Raw genomic sequence first — 22,241 nt, 5'->3', positions numbered from 1 at the left:
GTACTATAGTGTGTGTTCACCACTTCACCGGGGAGATCACCTGTATTCGGTTTATTTTGAGAATGTATTTTAATTGCTTTTAAAAGCAGGCTTTAATGGAACATTCCTTTATGACTATTCTGACCATTAAAGTCATTGTTAGAACATTTTCAAAGTAAATCTTAAACAGAATTCAACATTGCCACTCTTAATTTAGCAATTGTTCCATTTGTAATAATACAAACCAGTATCATTTTACATAGGCACAAAAACTCATACTGAATTATCTAATGCACAATGTACTGTGGACATGATGCTCGCTGAGGATCTCGATCAGGCACCAATTTGGGAACGGAAATAGATTGATAAAGGAACAGATTCATGAATTAAGAGTATGTTAGATTAATTTACTTCCCATCGTCATTTACTTTGTTCACCAGACCTGCCTACACTGAGTCTTATTTCCAATAGAAGAGGGCAGGCAGCATATTTGAATCTGAGTAGCTTTGGAGGCTCTCGCTGCTGATTTGCTTCTGATTGTTCAGGCTTTCACATGTTCTGAAACCGTGCCAGATAATCAGTACTGTGCTTTGCAAGGAAACTGAAAAGACGATCTTAAATTGGGTTTAAGATTTCAATTCAGCATGTACAGCTTTTGTATTTTTTTAAGTCTAGTTAAAATAGAATACTATTCTTACCATTTCATTCTCTTTTTTTTTGTTCAAAGTACATCTTAATAAGCAATCCCAATAAAACTAAATTCTGTTCCTTCCTGAGACTTGGATGGATCTTTCCAATAGATCTGTTTTACCATAGAATGTACAGCACATATTCCTTTCGAAGTGCAGGCTTTCTGTATGTAAGGTTTGAGTGTACACAGCATACAAAGTAGGTGCAATTAAGTGCTGGCTCTGTGTGATGGATGTGTCAGCCTCTTTCACTATTTTTAATTTAAAGCAGTTAGTTACTATGTGAACTCAATCAGGTGGTTTTTCTTTTCTTGTAAATTTAAACTGGATTGCTACCTTTGCACAGCCCCATACCCAGCAGATATCCAATATGAAAATAGGCCCAAACCAAGACCCTGATTGGGAAAACATCTGGGGAACTAAAGCAATGCTTCAGATGTTTGGACCGGTTGAGGAGATGAGGGCCCTCACAATGTGCTCCAGTAAAAATGGCCAAATTTGCATCAGAATGCCCCATACAGCAAAATATTTCAGTGGACAGAAGCCTTGCTGTGGATTGGACGAGGAGCAGAAACATTTCATGAAAACCACGAGGGCAATATCACACTGGAACCACCAGCAAGACATGAGACGCTGCAGTCAGGAAGATAGGTGAAGGGGGCGTTCATTGGCCAAAACTTGTACTCAGCAATTATCTGCCATAACTTTCTATTGGACATATTTACAATCAGAGAACTTCTGGTTGCTTTACATATTTAGTTTTGCTTTACTTGCCTCAGAACCACACAAGTTCACTTGAGTCTACTTTTGGGAAAAAATTACACTTCTTTTTCTGCATAATGAAAGAACAAAAGACCACTAAATACATTCCACTAATATAATTGTATTTAGTAACTGAGTGAATGAGAGTCCTCCAGGTGGTTTTTATGCAGTGTTTTAAATTAGCTTTTGTGATTTGAGAACTTTTGTCAATGCACCCTACTCTTAAACGCTAGCTGAGGTGATAGCAATGGTGCTTAACTGCTCAGCCAACTAGTAAGCTGCTTGGGATTCAGAGACCAGCTACCTATATCTGTATCTAACTCTGATATATCTGAAACATTGCCAAGAGTGCCCTGTGCTTCAGTCATTTTGGGGCTTATTGCTTTCTAAAGCTGTGCTTGCAGCCACGTGTTGCAGGGTTACAAAGTGGCCCATTACTGTCACTCAACTCTTCCTGTGTTTCTGCTGGAGGCCATTTCCTTCACAAGCTCTAATTATTTGAATGTGAGAGAGTAAGGCTCTATAATTCTTTGCCTGATGGTTGTCTGTTAGCATTATTTGAATGATTTGAAGTTGGTATTGACTGCATCTTGGATCTTGGACCGTAAAGCACACAAAGCAGCAGTTAAAACTCCTATTGCTGTGTCTGTGTAATTGAGATCACCATTGCAATTGCCAATGGTGACAGAATGAAGTGCAGACAATTATTCATCCATTCCTTACATTGCCATACACAGCCAAGTGCCTGCTCAACATAGTGCATGTGTTCCAACACCCTGGGAGTCATTTTAACCTCATCCTCCCGTAGGAAGAACTGACTGGATCGGATCGGAAATGGAAAGTAAAATCCGGCGGGGTATAAGGTGGGCAGCCAATCCGATCCCGCCAGTTTCTCCGATCTGTTTAAAAGCAACTCCAATAAGTGTATCCGGATGCAACTCAGGAGGGGTGTTCAATATGAAGCATCTCCATCCCTCAGCAGCTCCTCTGCTCCCTCTTCATTAGCAGTAACTTGTGACTTTGTGTATTGCCTCCTCCACATCACTAAATTAGGGCATGAAGTGTATGATCTGCTAATTGATTTAGGTGTAAACAATTTTACAACACCAAGTTATAGTCCAGCAATTTTATTTTAAATTCACAAGCTTTCGGAGGCGACCTCCTTCCTCAGGTGAACGATGTCGAAATGAAATCCTCGAAATGAAATCGCATTTATAATTCACAGAACAATGCTTGGTGATTACAGACAGTTTTTTCAACTGCCCGTTGCCAGGGCAATCAGTGTGCAGACAGACAGGTGTTACCTGCAAGGTCTCAGAATATACAAATCACCAAAAAAAACAACAAACAAAAAAAAAACAGAGATAGAGAGGTAGAAACATAGAAAAGACAGCAACTGACCCGTTATATTAAAAACAGATAACATTTGTTCGCTGGTGGGGCAACGTGTAGCGTGACATGAACCCAAGATCCCGGTTGAGGCCGTCCTCATGGGTGCGGAACTTGGCTATCAATTTCTGCTTGACGATTTTGCGTTGTCGTGTGTCTCGAAGGCCGCCTTGGAGTACGCTTACCCGAAGGTCGGTGGATGAATGTCCATGACTGCTGAAGTGTTCCCCGACTGGGAGGGAACCCTCCTGTTTGGCGATTGTTGCGCGGTGTCCGTTCATCCGTTGTCGCAGCATCTGCATGGTCTCGCCAATGTACCATGCTCTGGGGCATCCTTTCCTGCAACGTATGAGGTAGACAACGTTGGCCGAGTCACAGGAGTATGAACCATGCACCTGGTGGGTGGTGTCCTCTCGTGTGATGGTGGTATCTGTGTCGATGATCTGGCATGTCTTGCAGAGGTTACCGTGGCAGGGTTGTGTGGTGTCGTGGACGCTGTTCTCTTGAAAGCTAGGTAATTTGCTGCGAACGATGGTCTGTTTGAGGTTGGGTGGCTGTTTAAAGGCGAGTAGTGGAGGTGTGGGGATGGCCATAGCGAGGTGCTCGTTGTCATTGATGACATGTTGAAGGCTGCGGAGAACATGGCGTAGTTTCTCCGTTCCGAGGAAGTACTGGACGACAAAGGGTACTCTGTTGGTTGCGTCCCGTGTTAGTCTCCTGAGGAGGTCTATGCGATTTTTTGCTGTGGCCCGTTGGAACTGTCGATCGATGAGTCGAGCATCATATCCCGTTCTTACTAGGGCGTCTTTCAGCGTCTGTAGGTGTCCATCGCGTTCCTCCTCGTCTGAGCAGACCCTGTGTATTCGCAGGGCCTGTCCATAGGGGATGGCCTCTTTGACGTGGTTAGGGTGGCCATTTTTCTATGTTTCTATCTCTCTATCTCTGTTTCTTTTTTGTTTGTTGTTTTTTTTGGTGATTTGTATGTTCTGAGACCTTGCAGGTAACACCTGTCTGTCTGCACACTGATTGCCTGTAATCACCAAGCATTGTTCTGTGAATTATAAATGCGATTTCATTTCGAGGATTTCATTTCGACATCGTTCACCTGAGGAAGGAGGAAGCCTCCGAAAGCTTGTGAATTTAAAATAAAATTGCTGGACTATAACTTGGTGTTGTAAAATTGTTTACAATTGTCAACCCCAGTCCATCACCGGCATCTCCACATCATGATTTCGGTGTGGGTGAGGATGCTTGATGCTTTGGTGAATGCTGCTGTTCAGCTTTTTGTCACTGGGAGCCATATCTTATCAGTGGGGCTGGGATTCTTCCCATTCAGCTATGGATAACCCCTGCAAGCCAATATCTAGCAGGCAAGGTGGTCTTAAATGGACAAGCAATGGGAAGCTTACCAGTGTTCCATGGTTTAGGCTGGTTAAATTCCACAGTATCCCTGTGCACATTTGGGGGTCTTAGGTCTGCCAACCCATGTCCTAAGCTTTCTGGACTTAGTTAATTGGAGTGTGTCCCTATGGGGAGACTGTGCACTCCATATCAGGAAACTGAAATTCTGCAGGTGTAGACTTCAGTCTTTGGTTTGGAGACTCTTAAACTTGATGGTGGACTTTCACATATGCCGGAAAAGTTCTCGTTCTTCTCATTTGAAGAGTGTTGATTTATGTTCCCCTTTATTATGAAAAGAAGTGGGTGCTTGTCAGCATGTCCATGATGTAAAATACATGTCTCCAAGACACAGCTTCTTTATACACATCAAAATACATTGTTAGACCTGATGCAGAAGCACTCTGTATCCAAGTGGAAAATGCACAAATACCAGATGTAGCACAGAGAAAGCCAATAATTTGATACATAGATAGTCTCACTTGTGTATCTGAAGTTTCCATAAGGAAATTAGAGACTCAGAGAGGATGTTAACTTGGTGCACCTGGCATTAATGAGGTAGTAACGGCCTCAAAATGGGGTCAGCAGACTTAATGTCCCGTTAATCCCGACAATGTGGCCAGCATCATTTTGAAAGGGGTCTACCGCTGGGTTCCCAAAGTAATTGTGTGTTTCAGGCAATAGGCCCCTTTTAATATGAAAACCGGGGGTCCTAGGATCCTGATTGCCATTTTAGGTTGGAATTGGTCGGAGCATGCGCCGTGCTCCATGAATTGAAATTTCCTTTTAGTTGTCAAATCAGGCACTAGATAAGATAACTCTCAGGCATCTGTCTGTCTCTGAAAACATCAACAATTTCACGTATAGCACCAATAAGAGTTTCAGGACACTCTGCACTCTTGGGAGTTGGCTAATCAACGTGAATATTCGCCCTTACTTCAATGACATTTAAAAAATTCGAATATTGCTGGTGCAGATTTTATAGTATTGTCATAGAATTCAGAATATTAAAATAGCCAAGATCCTAATTTGAGCATTTACCTTTATAAACAGCAAGGTTTATGCATCTTTTAAAAAAAAACAGCTGAACCGATTTATTCTAAAAATATAATAACACTGGCCAGGTTGGCTGCAATGAGAAATTATCATGTTCGAACCAACAGATTTTTATTTGCCTTTTCTCTAGGTATCCGTAGTCAATGAACTGGATATGCAAGTGGTTGTCTCAAACGTCCCCCCTACCCTGGTGGAGCAGAACAAGGATCAGCTGATTGGGTACGGCGTTGTTTTGATATCTTAAGGTGTAAATATATATATGTCTGAATAGAAAGCAACATGCGTTTCTTCTAAATTAAATTTTCCCTGATATTTTAATTGTTTTCCAGATCTGCAAAATGTTTAGAGAATGCTGCATATAAAATGCAGAAGATGTTACTGATGTTCAACATTATTCTTCAATTGCATAAATTACTTTAAATATGAACCTAAAAATTATGCTGACCATTATTACCTTCGGTTTCACAATTTTATGAAATCATTTTGTCTGCTGTTTTAAAGGCGGGATCGATCTGTTTCAATGGGCTGATGCTTCAATTAGAACAGTGCACACATTTCATACAAATGCATGAAATGTTCATATGGTAAAACTACACAGCATCACTTCAAGGCTGCGTATCACTTCATAAAATGCCACACCAATTTCATATTAGTCACTGGAACTGATGAAATGCTGTAGGCAAATGCCAGGTAGCACTAATCCAACTTAAATACTAAGAAAAACATTTTTGATTGCTCTGTGGTTTTCAAACACTGCTAAACTGACAGTGACCATGTTCTTCATGCCGAATCCATGTTACAGTAAAGGTTAACATGTGTTTCATGTTTTCATAGAATAGAATCTTAGAATGATACAGCACAGAAGGAAGCCATTCGGCCCATTGTGCCTGTGCCGGCTCTTTGAAAGAGCTATCCAATTAGTCCCATACCCCTGCTCTTTCCCCATAGCCCTACAATTTTTCCTCTTCAAGTATTTATCCAATTCCCTTTTGAAAGTTACTATTGAATCTGCTTCCACCGCTCTTTCATGCAGTGCATTCCAGATCATAACAACTTGCTGCGTAAAAAAAAACTCCTCATGTCACCTCTGGTTCTTTTGCCAATGACCTAAAATCTGTCTCCTCTGTTTACTGACCCTTCTGCCATGGAAATAGTTTTCCCTTATTTAGTCTATCAAAATCCTTCATGATTTTGAACACATCTATCAAATCTCCCCTTAACTTTCTCTGCTCTAAGGAGAACAACCCCAGTTTCTCCAGTCTCTCCAAGTAACTGAAGTCTTTCATCCCTGGTACTATTCTACTAAATCTCCTCTGCACCCTCTCTAAGGACTTGACATCCTTCCTAAAGTGTGGTGCCCAGAATTGGTCACAATACTCCAGCTGAGGCCTAACCAGTGTTTTATAAATGTTCAGGTCCGAATACTGACTCCTGGGGGACACCACTGTACACTTCCCTCCAGTCTGAGAAACAAACATTCACCACTACTCTCTGCTTTCTGTTCCTTAGCCAATTATGTATTCATACTGCCACTGTCCCTTTAATCCCAAGTGTTTCAATTTTGCTAACAAGTCTATTATGTGGTACTTTATCAAACGCCTTTTGCAAGTCCATATACATCAACTGCACTACCCTCATCAACCCTCTCCGTTACTTCATCAAAGAACTCAAACAAGTTAGTCAAACACGATTTGCCTTTAACAAATCCATGCTGGCTTTTATTTATTAACCCATATTTTTCCACGTACCAATTAGTTTTGTCCCGGATTATTGTTTCTAAACATTTCCCCACCACCGACATTAGGCTGACTGGGCTGTATTTGCCAGGTTTATCCCTCTCCCCTTTTTTGAACAGGGGTGTAATATTTGCAATCCTCCAGTCCTCTGGCACCACTTCCATATCTAAAGAAGATTGGAAGATTGTGGCCAGAGCCTCCACAATTTCCACCCTTACTTCCCTCAGCAACCTAAGATGCATCTCATCCGGACTGGGTGACTTTTCTACTTTGAGTCTTGCTAAACGTTTAAGTACCTCCTCTTTATATTTTTATCCTATACAATTTCTCTACTACCTCCTCCTTTACTGTGACATTGGCAGCATCTTCTTTAGCGAAGACAGATGCAAAGTACTCTGTCGTCGCAAGAAGATCTCCTTTTTGTCTCTAATCAGCCCAACCCTTCCTTTGACTACCATTTTATTATTTATATGTTTATAAAAGACTTTTGGATTCCCCTTTATGTTACCCACTAATCTATTCTTATACACTCTCTTTGCCGCTGCTATTTCTTTTTTTCAGTTCTCCTCTGTACTTCTTGTATTCAGCTTGGTTCTCCACTGAATTCTGAACCTTACATTTATCGTTAGCCTCCTTTTCCTGTTTCATTTTAGTCTCTATGGGGTAGAGTTTCCGCTTGTTTGCGTTAGTTTTGCGCCCAGATTCATGCGCAATTGGCCGAACCTGGCACAAAAGATCGGGGAATTTTAAATAGTAATTACGCCCAAAACCGCTTACTCTCGGGTTTTCCGCAATCTTTTACGCTGGCTTAAGATTGTATTTGCCCAGATCAGGACCCGCCCACAAAACTGGCCACGCCCCCAGGTCGACATTGCAAGTTTCCGCCGATTGCGTTGGTTTGTGAAGGCTCTTCAAATTGTGCTCATTTTCCTAGACGCAGAGGCACTGGTAGGCACATTTTAAAAGTTTTTACATATCAAAAAATATTTAATTTACTAAGAAACTGATTAGTGTACACCAATGAAACTAGTAAATGGTGCAATAAAGTTTTAAAAGTTATTTTCAGTGATTTAAAACCAGGTTACTCACAAATGGAGGACTGGACACTTGTATTAAAGATACTTATTTTTTGTGATAAACCCATTTTCAGCTGTATTAATAAAACTGCATCACGTTACCACTCTTAAATACATCAATGAATATTTTTTAAAGCAAAGCAAAAAAATAAACAATTACATTCTGTTACACAACCCAATTGCGCTGGTTCACGGAACATTTTATGTTTGTGATTATGCAAATGCATTTTAGCGGAAACTTGAACTGTAACCTAACCAGCACAATTTCGAGTGCATTTTGGACGCAATTTCCCGATTGCACCAACAGCGGAAACTCTACTCCTATATCTTGTCTCCCAGGGAGCTGTAGTTTTGGATGCTCGTCCTTTCCCCCTCGTGGGAATGTGTCTAGCCTGTACCCTAACTATCTCTCTTTGAAGGCCTCCCATTGCTCATTTACTGTTTTACCGGCCAATCTTTGATTCCAATCTACCTGGACCAGATCCTTTTTTAACTCACTGAAATTAGCTCTCCTCCAGTTGAGTACTTTCACATTTGAATGTTCCTTATCCTTTTCCATAACTACTCTAAACCTAGTGATATTGTAATCACTGTTTCCCAAATGCTCCCCCACTGAAACATGCTCTACTTGCCTCATCTCATTCCCCAGAACTAGATCTAGCACTGCTTCCTTCCTTGTTGAGCTGGAAACATACTGATTGAGAAAGTTCTCTTGTACACATTTCAGAAATTCCTCCCCTTATTTGCCCTTTACATTGTTATTTTCCCAGTTTATATTAGGATAATTGAAGTCCCCCATTATCACTACTTTATAGTTCTTGCATCTTTCTGCAATTTGCCTGCAAATTTGCTCCTCATTCCTTTTTTTTTTATTCGTTCATGAGATGTGGGCGTCGCTGGCACGACCAGCATTTATTGCCCATCCCTAATTGCCCTTGAGAAGGTGATGATTAGCCGCCTCCTTGAACCGCTGCAGTCCGTGTGGTGAAGGTTCTCCCACAGTGCTGTTAGGTAGGGAGTTCCAGGATTTTGACCCAGCGACGATGAAGGAACGGCGATATATTTCCAAGTCGGGATGGTGTGTGACTTGGAGGGGAACGTGCAGGTGGTGTTGTTCCCATGTGACTGCTGCCCTTGTCCTTCTATGTGTCAGAGGTTGTGGGTTTGGAAGTTGCTCTCGAAGAAGCCTTGGCGAGTTGCTGCAGTGCATCCTGTAGAGGGTACACACTGTGGCAGTGCACCGGTGGTGAAGGGAGTGAATGTTCAGGGTGGTGAATGGGGTGCCAATCAAGCGGGCTGCTTTGTCCTGGATGGTGTCAAGTTTCTTGAGTATTGTTGGACCTGCACTCGTCCAGGCAAGTGGAGAGTATTCCATCACACGCCTGACTTGTGCCTTATAGATGGTGGAAAGATTTTGGGGAGTCAGAAGGTCAGTCACTTGCCACAGAATACCCAGCCTCTGACCTGCTCTTGTAGCCACAGTAGTTATGTGGCTGGTCCAGTTAAGTTTCTGGTCAATGGTAACCACCAGGATGTTGATGGTGGGGATTTAGGCGATGGTAATGCCATTGAATGTCAAGGGGAGATGGTTACACTCTCTCTTGTTGGAGATGGTCATTGCCTGGCACTTGTCTGGTGCGAATTTTACGTGCCACTTATCAGTCCAAGCCTGGATGTTGTCCAGGTCTTGCTGCGTGCGGGCTCAGACTGTTTCATTATTTGAGGGGTTGCGAATGGAACTGAGCACTGTGCAATCATCAGCGAACATCCCAATTTCTGACCTTATGATGGAGGGAAGGTCATTGATGAAGCAGCTGAAGATGGTTGGGCCTTGGACACTGCCCTGAGGAACTCCTGCAGCAATGCCCTGGGGCTGAGATGATTGGCCTCCAACAACCACTACCATCTTCCTTTGTGCTCGGTATGACTCCAGCCACTGGAGAGTTTTCCCCGATTCCCATTGACTTCAATTTTACTAGGGCTCCTTGGTGCCACACTCGGTCAAATGCTGCCTTGATGTCAAGGGCAGTCACTCTCACCTCACTTCTGGAATTCAGCTCTTTTGTCCATGTTTGGACCAAGGCTGTAATGAAGCCTGGAGCCGAGTGGTCCTACAAATGTACGTCATCCTTCCCATTCAGTTTTGTCTGATTCTTCATAATCCGCTGTCCTTCCAGCTTGGGCAAAGGTTACCTATTGATTGAGATGCTTTTGAGCCACTGAGGGAGTGCTGCACTGTCGGAGGTGCCGTCTTTCAGATGTGACGTTAAACCAAGGCCCTGGGGGAATTTTAACCCCCAAGAACGGGTGGGTTGGAGGCAAGTGTGTAGTTTAAATAATAGATTTTTCGAGAGCAACTGCAACCTGGCTCTAACACGCCCACTTCCGGGCTTAACGGAGGTTCGTGCGAGTAACCTACTCACCGCAGTTGGGACCCTAATTAGTGCAGGCAGGCGGGTCGCTCCCAAAGCAATTAATGCATCATGAGAGGTCACATTAGGTCTTTTAAAATTGATTTTTACTGACCTTTAAATTTAGTGCCTCCAGCGCGGGTTTCCCCGGGCTCGTGAATCTCATCAGTGAAATGGAGGCGAGATGGGCTTGATCACGAGGTGAGTGCCCTTATTGTACTGCGAGCGGGCCAGGAGGAGCAGCAGTGTTTCCTCCAGGCCCAACAAGCTTACCTGCCGCGATCGGGCAACCTCCCTCTGGATGTCCGAGACCCCCCCCGATGTCCAAGGGACGCCCCCCACCCCCGATTCCGGGACGCCCCCCCACCAATGTCCGAGGCCCCCCACCGTCCGATTTCTCACCTCCCGAGCGATCTCTGACTTCCCCCCCCCCCCCAAAATGATCCCGATCTCTGTCTGTCCCCCCGCCCCCCCACCCAAATCCAAACTCCGACTTACCTTGTATCCACTTCCCGGCTGCTCTCCCACCTGACCAGCATCCAACCAATCAATCAAGCTGGCTATCGGGCAGGAAACTGTTTGAAAAATTTTAAACGTTAACTTCAGTAGGATCTGCCGGAAACCTTTTCCGGGTTTCCTGTCCGCACCTTCCCACCCCCATCCCCCCTCTCTCTTCCTGGCTCCAAATTAAAATCCAGGCCCCTGTCTTCCATCTCAGATGGAGTAAAAGATCTCAAGGCACTATTGAAAGAAGAGCAGGGGGGCTCTCCTGGTAGTCTGGCTAACAGTTATCCTTCAACCAACATTAGTCAAAAAAACAGATTATCAGGTCATTAATCTTATTACTGATAATGGGACCTTGCTGTGCGTAAATTGGCTGCCACGTTTGACTACACTTCTAAAGTACTTCATTGGCTGCGAAGCACTTTGGGATGTCCTGAGGTCAGGAAAGGCACTATATAAATGCAAGTTCTTTCTTTCTTTTCAAAGGCTTTCAGAATTTTTGCCACACTCTTGAAGAGCTTCCCTTTAATTGTTCCCATCCCGTTTAATTTCACTTGCACACAATTTTCTGCTCCCAAGACTGGTGTGCTTCCTAGATCTGTCCAAGTCTGCATCTGGATCTGTTAATAGTTATCCAAATGATGTGATCCAGGAAATTTGATTGCTATTACAATTCTGGTGGAATTTGCACAAGTTTTTAACTATTTAGATCTGACTTACAACAGTGGACGCACATTGGCCCAGTGAGTTTAACAAATGGTTAAATTTTAACGTTTCACCACAGCACCTTCTTTGCAAGCTATCTCCCTGTTCTCCAGCAAAAATTGCCTGCACTAAAAATGTAAGCACATTTTTCCCCAGCCACTGCAGAGTTTCATCATTGAATGGAGTTTTTATTTGTTGGCTTTTGGACATTTCTTGCACACTTCAAAACTGGATTATGGAATATTTTCCTGCCATTGCTTTAAAAAGGCTTCTTAGCTACTTGAGAAGTGTTAAAGGCTCATTTTTGTAGATACTACATGCTTCATTGCTACTGTTTCATACTGCTAACATAACCACATTCACACAAATTGGTTGATAGTCACACTTTCCTGTGGTTTTACTACCAGTTTATTAATTTTGGATAAAAACCTGCTTTTCTCCCAATTTTGTTGAAAAGAAGAATGCAGGACCCTGGGCTAGGAGGAGTGAAGGGCAATGTTAATTGTTCCCTTTGAAAAGTGTCACTGATAAATTGCAGATATTTTGTACAGTCAAGATCAATTATTGTAATCATTCTAGTAGATAACTGAAAAAAATAGTTTGTATTAGTAAAAGTGACATGGTTGCTTTACGTAATGTCTGAGAGCAGTCAAATTGATATTCATCCACTTCAGTTTCAACCAATGCAGTAATGATTTCCATAGGTCAGTCTCACTAACATCTGGTAACGATCATAAGGCAATTTATTTCAACATTTAAAGTACTTCAAAACAGATAAAATCTACCAAAAAGATCGCACCTAATTTATGCTGCGGTTAGGCATCAAAACAGTCTGGGAAATATGCACTTATAAGCAGAACATAATTGCATTCTTAGTACAACAAACAGGGCCAGACTTTTCTCAATGTAAGAAGCTTCATCAAAAAGTAAAAGTGAGCAAACAGTGCACCAATAGTGGTAGAAAGGTAGTGGACTTCTCTTCCATTTAACAGTCACTCCATCTTGCGACCATGCTGAAGAATGTTTACAAAAAATTAACCCCTCCCAAATTTACTTGTTAAAAATTGTCATGCCCAGTTAAAGGCAAATGAAGAGAAACTCATGCAGAATTGCACTGGGGAGACAAAGTCTATAAACGAGTTGCAACTCACACTCAGACCCGTGAGTTAGTTGTACAAAGAAACAACAAATGTGTAAATTTCGCCACAGCACTGAATAGCTTCATGGAGGTGTAATTTCCACATCGTGGATCGAGCTGCCATTGTTGTAATCACATAGTGCAACAAGAGCTCGAGGAGGCATCAGCCTAGGAACACGATAAGCAAAGGACGCCCACCACTGGTAGAACTAGTGACCCAAGGAGAACAAACATAACTACCTGCACGTCTTGGAACACCACTGCACTGGGAGGCTTATCTCGGCAAGGAAGCTGTAACTGAGGTGCGCCATTTGGAACCTGATGAGCTGCTGGCACAGTCGATCATCCACACTGCATTATCAAAGGCAGTGAAGGAAAGAAGAATGCAGGGCTGGCTCTTCAGAAATATGAGCTAAGTGGTGCAACAGTGGCTGATGACATCTCTGCACAACTCCTAGCAGTGATCAGGTGGAATAATAATGCTAGGATCAACCAGGTCACACATTTCAGGTGCTCAGGAAATTCTTCAGCTGCTTGGACTAGTCCATGTGGGATGGGAGAGCTTGCAATATATCTCCATGAAGGTGGTTTGTGTGTTTCTCAGTGATTACCCTTTGTGATTTCTGTACTTCACCTTGTTTGTGGGTGTGAGCTACGCTCAAGTATTCTCCTGGCTGAGGGAGTAGCAGTGGTGTGTGATCACTGAACCAAATTGGCAATCTACCTCTGATCAGATCGGGGCGGGAAAGCAGTGGGTAAGTGTCCCACTCCGCTTTAACTGCCCAGGCAGAGGGGAGGGTAGGAGGTTAAAATTGGGGCCTTAGTTTCTAAACACTGAATTTCCAGGTACCAAATCTACAACAGTGAGACATGAGTATGAGTGTATAATACTTTCAGGCAAAGAGCTATCCTAAGTAACTCACTTCTATTTTCTGAAATTGTTTTCTTAGAATTTTGGAGCGTTATGTACAGGATCAGATTCCAGGTGCAAAAGTAGTAGTGGAATCCATCGGACCTCGCAGGCATGGAGATGGTTTTCAGGAAGAGGACTACTCTAAGTCAGATCTGATGGTTTATGCCATTGATCCCTTGACAAACAGAGCCATATCAAGGAATGAACTCTTCAAGTAAGTACACTGCAGTAATAATTGCTTCAAAATTTGTTAAATATCCAGTAAGCAAACTTTTTCTCAGTTTCTTTATTATAAAGAAAGGAAAGAACTTACATTTCTATAGGGCCTTTCACACCCTCAGGATGTTCCAAAGCGTTTTACGGCCAATGAAGTACTTTTGAAGTGCAGTCACTGTTATAATGTAGGAAACATAGCAGCCAATTTGTGCACAGCAGGATCCCACAAACAGCAATACAATAATGACCCGATAATCTGTTGTTTAAGTGATGTTGGTTGAGGGATAAATATTGGCCCAAAACATCAGGGAGATCTCCCCTGCTCTTCAGGCAGTGACCTTTCACCCTCTGGAGCCTGGGGGTCAAATCCAGCCCCAGACAGAGGGGATGGAGGGCTCCTCTCTCTCTGATGGGGTTTGCAGTTCCAACTTTTTTTTTATTCGTTCATGGGATGTGGGCGTCGCTGGCAAGGCCAGCATTTATTGCCCTTGATTTATCTAGAATTAACATGTGCTTCGGCTATTTATCTCACTGTGATTATTAATGTATGACTGTCTAATACATTTATATGATGTTCCTGTGCTCATTATTTTAATGGGGGTGTTAACCAGTTTACTCAGTTAATAACTTTGTTAAAATAGCAACAACAGAGTGTCATTCAAATGTGTTGCGTTCATATGCTGATAAGGTAGATTCCCTTATTCTAAAAGCAGTTCACGAATTATCAATTTGCTATGCCTATATATATGTATATATATATATATTTAAATCTCCCCTGCAGTGTCAGAAGTGGGAGATTTACCCTCTGATATTTCTCATTCATTAGTCTGTACAATAAGCACTGACTTGTCATGTCAGCAACAAAGGTGTCATCTCATTTATCAACAAAATTCATAAATAACGATTTTTATCCTATCACCCAAGGGACTCCTTTCAAAAATAGACCTTCTGAAAGCTGTCTGACTACATGCTCTTCACACTTAAACATTTCAATATACTAGAGACCCTTTACTGGATGTTTACAAAATGTGATGATTATCTTTTCTTCAGGCCCTTTTTAATGAGATATGCAAATTAATATTTTAAATGTACCGTAAATTTCCAATTCTTATACAAGCAATGTGTCACATAAAGATGATGTGGAGATGCCAGTGATGGACTGGGGTGGACAAATGTAAGGAATCTTACAACACCAGGTTATAGTCCAACAATTTTATTTTAAAATCACAAGCTTTCGGAGATTATCTTTCGGAGATTCGTCAGGTGATAATCTCCGAAAGCTTGTGATTTTAAAATAAAATTGTTGGACTATAACCTGGTGTTGTAAGATTCTTCACATAAAGATGCTGTGGGAAGCTGTTCATTTGTCTGCATTCAAAGTAGTGTTGGTGTTCCTTCCTATATTCTCATTAGTGAGAACTGTGGAGGATACTCTGCTGTTGTTTAGCATCAGTGATGACAGAGACAGTCATTAAAACTAGTGGAAAAGCAGCAGTTAAGTTCAAAGCAGCAGTTTTTTCCATTTCTGCACTGATCCCTGCCCCTTGACAGTTGCAGAAATGAGCGCTATTGCAGCCAGTGGAAATATTATGTCATTAGCATTTGTGTTTGTTTCTGTTGAAATAAACAAAAAGGTGGTGAGATTGGCACCTCGGTTTCTAAAGCTGGGAAATAACCCCCATGTAATCAGTTCTAAAAGAAGCTGCAGGGCTGATCCTCATCTTTTGTGGTTGGATGTAAAATAATTGCTTGGGGAGGATCACACGGCCCCAATGAACCCCACCTTGATATCCATCCATCAATTTAAATGTACAGTAAATAGAGCAGGCGCCAATATAGGTGTGCGATCCTCCTGCTCTGACTTTCCTCAATGCTCGGGATCCAGGCAATTATTCATGCCAAAGGATGAAAGAGGAGAATCTGTCCTCGTTCTAAAAATTCTAAGTGCAGACTTGAGAGATCTGGGTTACTTTTGTATAAAGCCGTGATTTAATGGTAGCATTCTGGCCTTTGAGTCAGAAGATTGTGGGTTCCAGCCCCATTTCAGGACATGAGCATATAATCCAGGCTGACACTCCAGTGCTGTACCAAGAGAGTGCTGCACTGTTGGAGGTACCGTCTTTCAGATGAAATGATAAACTGAGGCCCCATCTACCCCCTCAGGTGGAGATAAAAGGTCCCATGGCACTATGAAAAGAAGAGCAGGGACTTCTTCTGGTGTCCTGGCCAATATTTATTCTTCAAACAACATCGCTAAAACAGATTATCTCATCATTAATCTCACAGCGGTTTGTGGGATCTTGCTGTGCATAAATTGGCTGCCACGTTTGTCTACATTACAACAGTGACTACACTCCAACAGTCCTTCATTGGCTTTGCGACGTCTTAAGGTCACGAAAGGTGCTATATAAATACAAATTCTTTCTTTTTTTACAAAGGACTGGAAATTGATGTCCACACTGGTGGAGTGTTTTTCAAAAATGAAACTAAGATATGTTTGGGGTAGAGCACAGAGAGCTTTATTCTGTGACTAACTATGATGTACACGACCTGGGAGTGCTTAACATTGTCATTTAGTACCTCAAATAGAGGAGAGGAGAGAGGAGGGAGTAAGGGGGGGTAATATTAAAATGACCCCATCCGCTACCTCTATTCCTTTGAACTACCTGCTCAAGTCTTGTATCCTCACCTCTCCTCCTGCTCCAATTCTCTTCTCCTCTCCTCCCCTCTGGCACTCATCCTTCTTTCCCTTCTCTCCTCCCATCCTCTTTTCCAACTCCCCCTCTCCTCCTTCCTCCTCCTCTTTCTCCCCATCCTCCTCCTGCTACCCTCCTTATTCTCCCTCCCAGTTCCATCTGCTGCACCCCTCTCCTTCCTTCCTTCCCCTCCTCATGCCCTTCCTTGCTGTACGTGCAGTCTGAATCTGTACTCGGGACCTGACTTGATACCAGAACAAAGTACAGTATGACTGACTCCCTGCAGATGGCGCTTCACTCAGCATCACTTCAGAGTCAATTTGGACCTTAGCACCCAATTTACACCACTTCCCACTGCCGCTATACTCATAATGTCAATACCCCTTAGATTTCACAGTACAATAATAACTAAATAGCAGGACCATACAAAGTGATATTTTAAGCCAATTTAACATCAATATTTATTGCAGTCTTAAAATATACACCTTAGACTTCAATAATACATTCATGCTTGTGATTGATAAAGATTCCTAGATGGCAAACTTCTAGATATAAACAAAGACTTTCAGCCTTACTTGGGACAAGGAGGTCGTATTCTGGAAATTCGCACGCCAGATGTAGTGGCAAATGTACAGAAACAGGCACAAGCTGTGGGCTACACGGAAGGTGCTCTGCTGGCTCTGGCTATCATTATCATCCTCTGCTGTCTACCTGCTATTCTGATCGTTATGGTCACCTATAGACAGTGAGTACACAACTGATGCACTTTTTTGTGTTAACTAACACCTGTGATTTAATTCATTATTCCTTGAATTGAAGTGTTTCTTCCTTCATGTCACCTTTAATCAGTGTTGGCTGGGCCAGTGATAAGAGTGCATTTGTCTTGCCGTGTGCTGTTGAACAGAATGCAATTACCCACAAATTGGTTCTCAGTTTCTCCCTGGCCACCTGGGATAGATGGCAATTAATTAAGAGCGACTTGTCCACGGGGAGGGTAATTTAAGAAGCAGCTCCTTGCAGCCATCACAGCAGTGGCATTGATGGAGCCATAGTCTCTGACAGAGGAGTAACTTACCAAATGGAGTAACGGAGGGTGTACAAATACCTTATTTTTTTTTCAATTCATTCCCGGGAAGTGGGTATTGCTGGCAAGGCTGGCATTTATTGCCCATCCCTGGTTGCTCTTGAGAAGGAGATGGTGAGCCGCCTTCTTAAACCGCTGCAGTCCATGTGATGAAGGTGCTCCCACAATGCTGTTAGGTGGGGAGTTCCACTATTTTGACCCAGCGACAATGAAGGTACGGCGATATATGTCCAAATTAGGATGGTTTGTGACTTGGAGGTGGTGGCGTTCCCATCAACCAGCTGCCCTTATCCTTCTAGGTGGTGGGGGTCGCAGATTTCGGAGGTGCTGCTAATTTAGTACAGATTATTTAAACAATTTAAATATTCATTTTTTCACAAAGATTTCATGATTGGTATGAATGCCTCTATTCCCAGTCCCTGGTCCTACACCTCTTGCAGCTAAAGAGGGTGAGACAGGCAGCCTACTCTCATGCAAGTGTTGTTCCTCTGCAGACCTTAGGAGCTGTGCAACAACAGCCCAGCAATGATGCTGTCTGCTGGCTTTCACTTGGCGGCTCCCTAGAGCAGTATGACTGAGAACAGGAACTTAGCCAGATGGCTTCAAAATCTGTGTGCCTCCACTCTTCAGCGCTGTATGTTAGCATCCCAACATGCTGCATCACAGTGCTGCTTCATCCTGGATTTTTCATATTTTTATATCATTTTTCTTTCTCTAAAATTTTCTAACTTTTCGTAAATTATGTCACTCACCGCACAACAAAACAAATTATCCCAGACTTTCTCACCAGCACAAAGCATCACATTTCTGATTTTGTTCCAATTTCATTTTATTTGTAAAATAACTTGCAGATACCAGCATAGTATTCACTTTACTCGTTTTATGCGTGTCAGTGTTGTGCTATTTGGCAATTGAATCTGCATGTCATTGAGGATTGTTTAACTGTCTGACTTCTTGTAAAGAATTTGTAGATCAGAGTTTGGTTTGTTTTCAAACATCCTGCTACTGTGTTAAGGGGTGAAACTAAATGGTTGTATGATTTTCTTGTTCCAGATGGTTTTTGGCTCAGCATCACTAATTGAAGTGATTAAAATGGTACCTTAAATTTCGGCCCTATAGTGTTGTCATTGATGATACATGCACAAGAAATGAATTTTGAGCCTAAAGCACCAAAAAATGTGTTTAACAATAATTTTTTCTTGTTTCTTCTTGTTATTGCATTAAATCAGATTTAAGGAGTAAGTATATAAATGTTATTTTATATATGATTTACTCGTTATTATATTTGTCAATGCATGTTCTGATTGTATGTTAACCTTAAATGCATGTGACTGAGGTAATGTTCATTTTAATAAGCAATCTTGTTACTCTGTGATGCCACAGCACAGCCAGAGAACACATGATTACACACCTGATTATATTTTAACCTAATGTTTCATAAACCAAACAATTTTAGAATCCACATAAAATTTCATGTACAGTTAAACAACCTAAGTTGGTAATAAATTAAATTGTAAATCAAGGAAAATAACAAACATTTATTTTTAGTGGTGTGTGCAAAGAGCCATTTCATTTCCGGTTTGTTGATGTAGAGGGTTTATAGCCAATAGAATATGATTAACTACCAGCTTTTTACTACATTGATATCAGGTGCAATGAAATTGTGCCAGTAAAAGTTACCTATTACAAAACTGCCCAAGAAATAGCCAAATATTTGAACTCTTCAATCAACAAATAACACAACAGTTACAAAGCAGCATTGATTATTATGGGGTAGAGTTTCCACTAGATTGTGCTGGCATTTTCAGCACAATTTGTTCGGATCAGCGCAAAAGATCGAGGCATTTCGATGGATGGTGGGCGTAAATTACATTCAGCATAATTTGAGTTTCCGCGATCTTTTACGCTGGTTCAAAAATCATTGCACTGAAGCTGGTCTCGCCCAAAAACTGGGCACGCCCTCCCCCGAACAGAAAAACGATGATGGCTAGTTTTTACCGATTGCACCCATCTGCAGGCGTTCGAGGATGGTCTTCAAATTAAGCTCGTTTTCTTAGACACACAGACACCAGTTGGCACGTTTTTGAATATTAAAAAATATTTAATTTACTAAGAAACTCACTAGTATACGCCAATGAAAGTAATAAATGGTTCATTATAGTTTTTTTAAGTCATTTTCAGTGATTTAAAATCAGGCTCCTCACAGCTGGAGGTCTAGACACTCGTATTAAAAATGCTTATTATTTGTGGTGACCCATTTTCAGTTATATTAATAAAACTGCATCAGATTACCACTCTTAAATACATCTTAAATACATGAATGAATATTTTTTATTGCCAAAAAAAATACGATTACGCTCTGTTAAGCTGTCAGATTGCGCTGATGCATGTATGATTTTATGTTTGTTATTATGTTAATGCATTTTAGCAGAAACTCGAAATAAAACCCAGACAGTGCAATTTTCGGGCACAATTTGCACCCGATTGCCAATTGCATCCAAAGCGGAAACTCTTCCCCTATGTATTTAAAACTACTCATAAACGGCAGAAAGCACATAACTATACAAAGAATGTATGTTGTAATTAGAATCAATGGTTGTGGTGATTTGGGACACAGGGGAGTTTTAACTTGCCCTGCAGGGCAGACAATAGGCAGTAGCGGTTTGGCTGCCAGTTTTCTGCCTCACCTGATTTTCTTTTCCATTCAAGTCAATGGAGTGGTTTTTAAATCCCAGCGGGAATAAATGCCAGTCTCCTGCAGGAGTCTTTGACGGAGGCCTGGCAAATTTGAACTGCCGGGACTCATTTGAATGTTGCCGGCAAGCTACTCGCCCGTTTCCAGCAGAAAGCCACAGCTGACCAGTAGTGGGGGGGGTCAAGGGGGGGGGAATGGCGTAGAATCGAAGATCAGGCAGCCCATCGGCAGCAAAAGAAGGCTGCCGGCAGCAAGGTAAGTCCAGAGGGAGTGGGGGGTATTGTGCTGGCTCCATACCTGGGGTCTGGAGGGGGAGACAGGGGTAGCAGAGACTCCTGTTCCTCCTGTCCCCACTAAGGAAAGTTTTTAAACTTACCTCAGAGGGCCTCGCTGGCTTCCCAACAGCTTTAGCTCAAGAGAGGGTTGAAATGCCTTTGGGGTCCCATGTATTTAATTGATTATATTGATCAAGGTTTACTAATTACAAATATTGCAACAACTATGATGTATCATGAAATTTCATTTCTGTAACTCATCAGTTTTAATGTAAACTAACTATTATAATTCAGGAAATCTAAAACAAAGGCGACTTCTCAAAAATAAAACTATATATTTACCTCTCTGACCAGAACAGATTGGAAGTTAACCATGAACGATCCTATATTCTTTATAGTTCCCTACACCTGGTATCCATCCATTTGGTTTAGCTTCAGCGGAGCGGGTTATGGACACGACAAATGCTATGGACTAGAACCAGTGAAGTTTAATGCTTTGAGATGGTCCTGGCTAAATTGGCTTCAACTTGAGAGGTTTTCTATGTGCCTCAGAAAGAGAAGACAAGGATGGGAAAAAGCCACATGGCCCATTGAAGCTCATCCTTTTGGTTATCCCATCTCTCCTATGAGTATCCAATCAAATTTTGAATATCCATAGTGTTTTTCCCTCTACTATCGTGCTTGGTAGATTATTCGAAACATTTATCATTCTTTAGTAAAATGGTTAGAACTAATATCAGTTCTAAATTACCTTTTCACTCATTTAAATTGATGTTCCCGGTCCTACTTTCCTCGTTTACTTTGAAGTAATAATCTGGATTTACTTTATGTACTACTTAATATTTTTTGTACTTTCTCTGCTCATCTACTTTCTTTCGAGACTGTAGAGCTTCAGTTTGTCAAATCTGTCATCGCAGCTGATACCCTTCACACTTTGGAACAGACTTGCTTCTTTTTTCTGCATCCTTTCCAAAGCCTCGACATGTTTTGTGGTATGATAGCCAGAACTGAGAACTATGGCATGTCTGGAGCATAGTGAAGTCTTAACATAACCTTTGTAACCTTCCACTCCATGGACTTACACTCTTCAGTAGAACATTTCTGTTCTTTTCTGTTGCCAAGAACAAAGCCCTTTCTCTGTCCTTCAGACATATTGGGTAGTGATATAAAATCAGAGTGATCCATGGGGGAAAAAGGCCTATCCTGAAAGAATACATCATACCAGCCCATTTAATGGGTTTCCACTTAACACGTCAAGGAGGTGTACCAGTGCAACTCAGGTGAATGGGGGCAGGGATGCTAAGCACATCAGTACTTTCCTGGCATCCAACATCACTAAGGCTGGCAAAGGGCATTTAAAGGTTAATGGCCCACCCCTGAGAGTGCAATGATTGCCGGGTGATTGACATAATCATCGGCACCATTTATTAGGAGACGATGAAGCTGAACACTTTTTACTGCTCTGGTGGCAGCCACCCCCTTCAAGTTGCTGCAAGCACCCCAGTTTTACAGCAACAGT

General features: G+C 42.0%; 1 protein-coding gene across 1 annotated transcript in view; it reads left to right on the top strand.

Annotated features, from left to right (window-relative positions):
* Window positions 1–22,241, top strand: part of pcdh15b (protocadherin-related 15b) — a 591,688-nt gene that overhangs the window by 508,938 nt on the left and 60,509 nt on the right. The window contains exons 27-30 of the mRNA XM_068002764.1: window positions 5,404–5,492; window positions 13,794–13,970; window positions 17,195–17,413; window positions 18,982–18,990. Of these exons, the coding sequence (XP_067858865.1) occupies window positions 5,404–5,492; window positions 13,794–13,970; window positions 17,195–17,413; window positions 18,982–18,990 (494 nt within the window). The remainder of the gene's footprint in view (window positions 1–5,403; window positions 5,493–13,793; window positions 13,971–17,194; window positions 17,414–18,981; window positions 18,991–22,241) is intronic.

This window comes from Heptranchias perlo, chromosome 21 (assembly GCF_035084215.1).
Source record: "Heptranchias perlo isolate sHepPer1 chromosome 21, sHepPer1.hap1, whole genome shotgun sequence".
In the NCBI taxonomy this organism is placed as follows: Eukaryota; Metazoa; Chordata; class Chondrichthyes; order Hexanchiformes; family Hexanchidae; genus Heptranchias; species Heptranchias perlo.
Note: the sequence above shows the minus strand (reverse complement) of the source record. Positions and strands in the feature narration are given on the sequence as shown.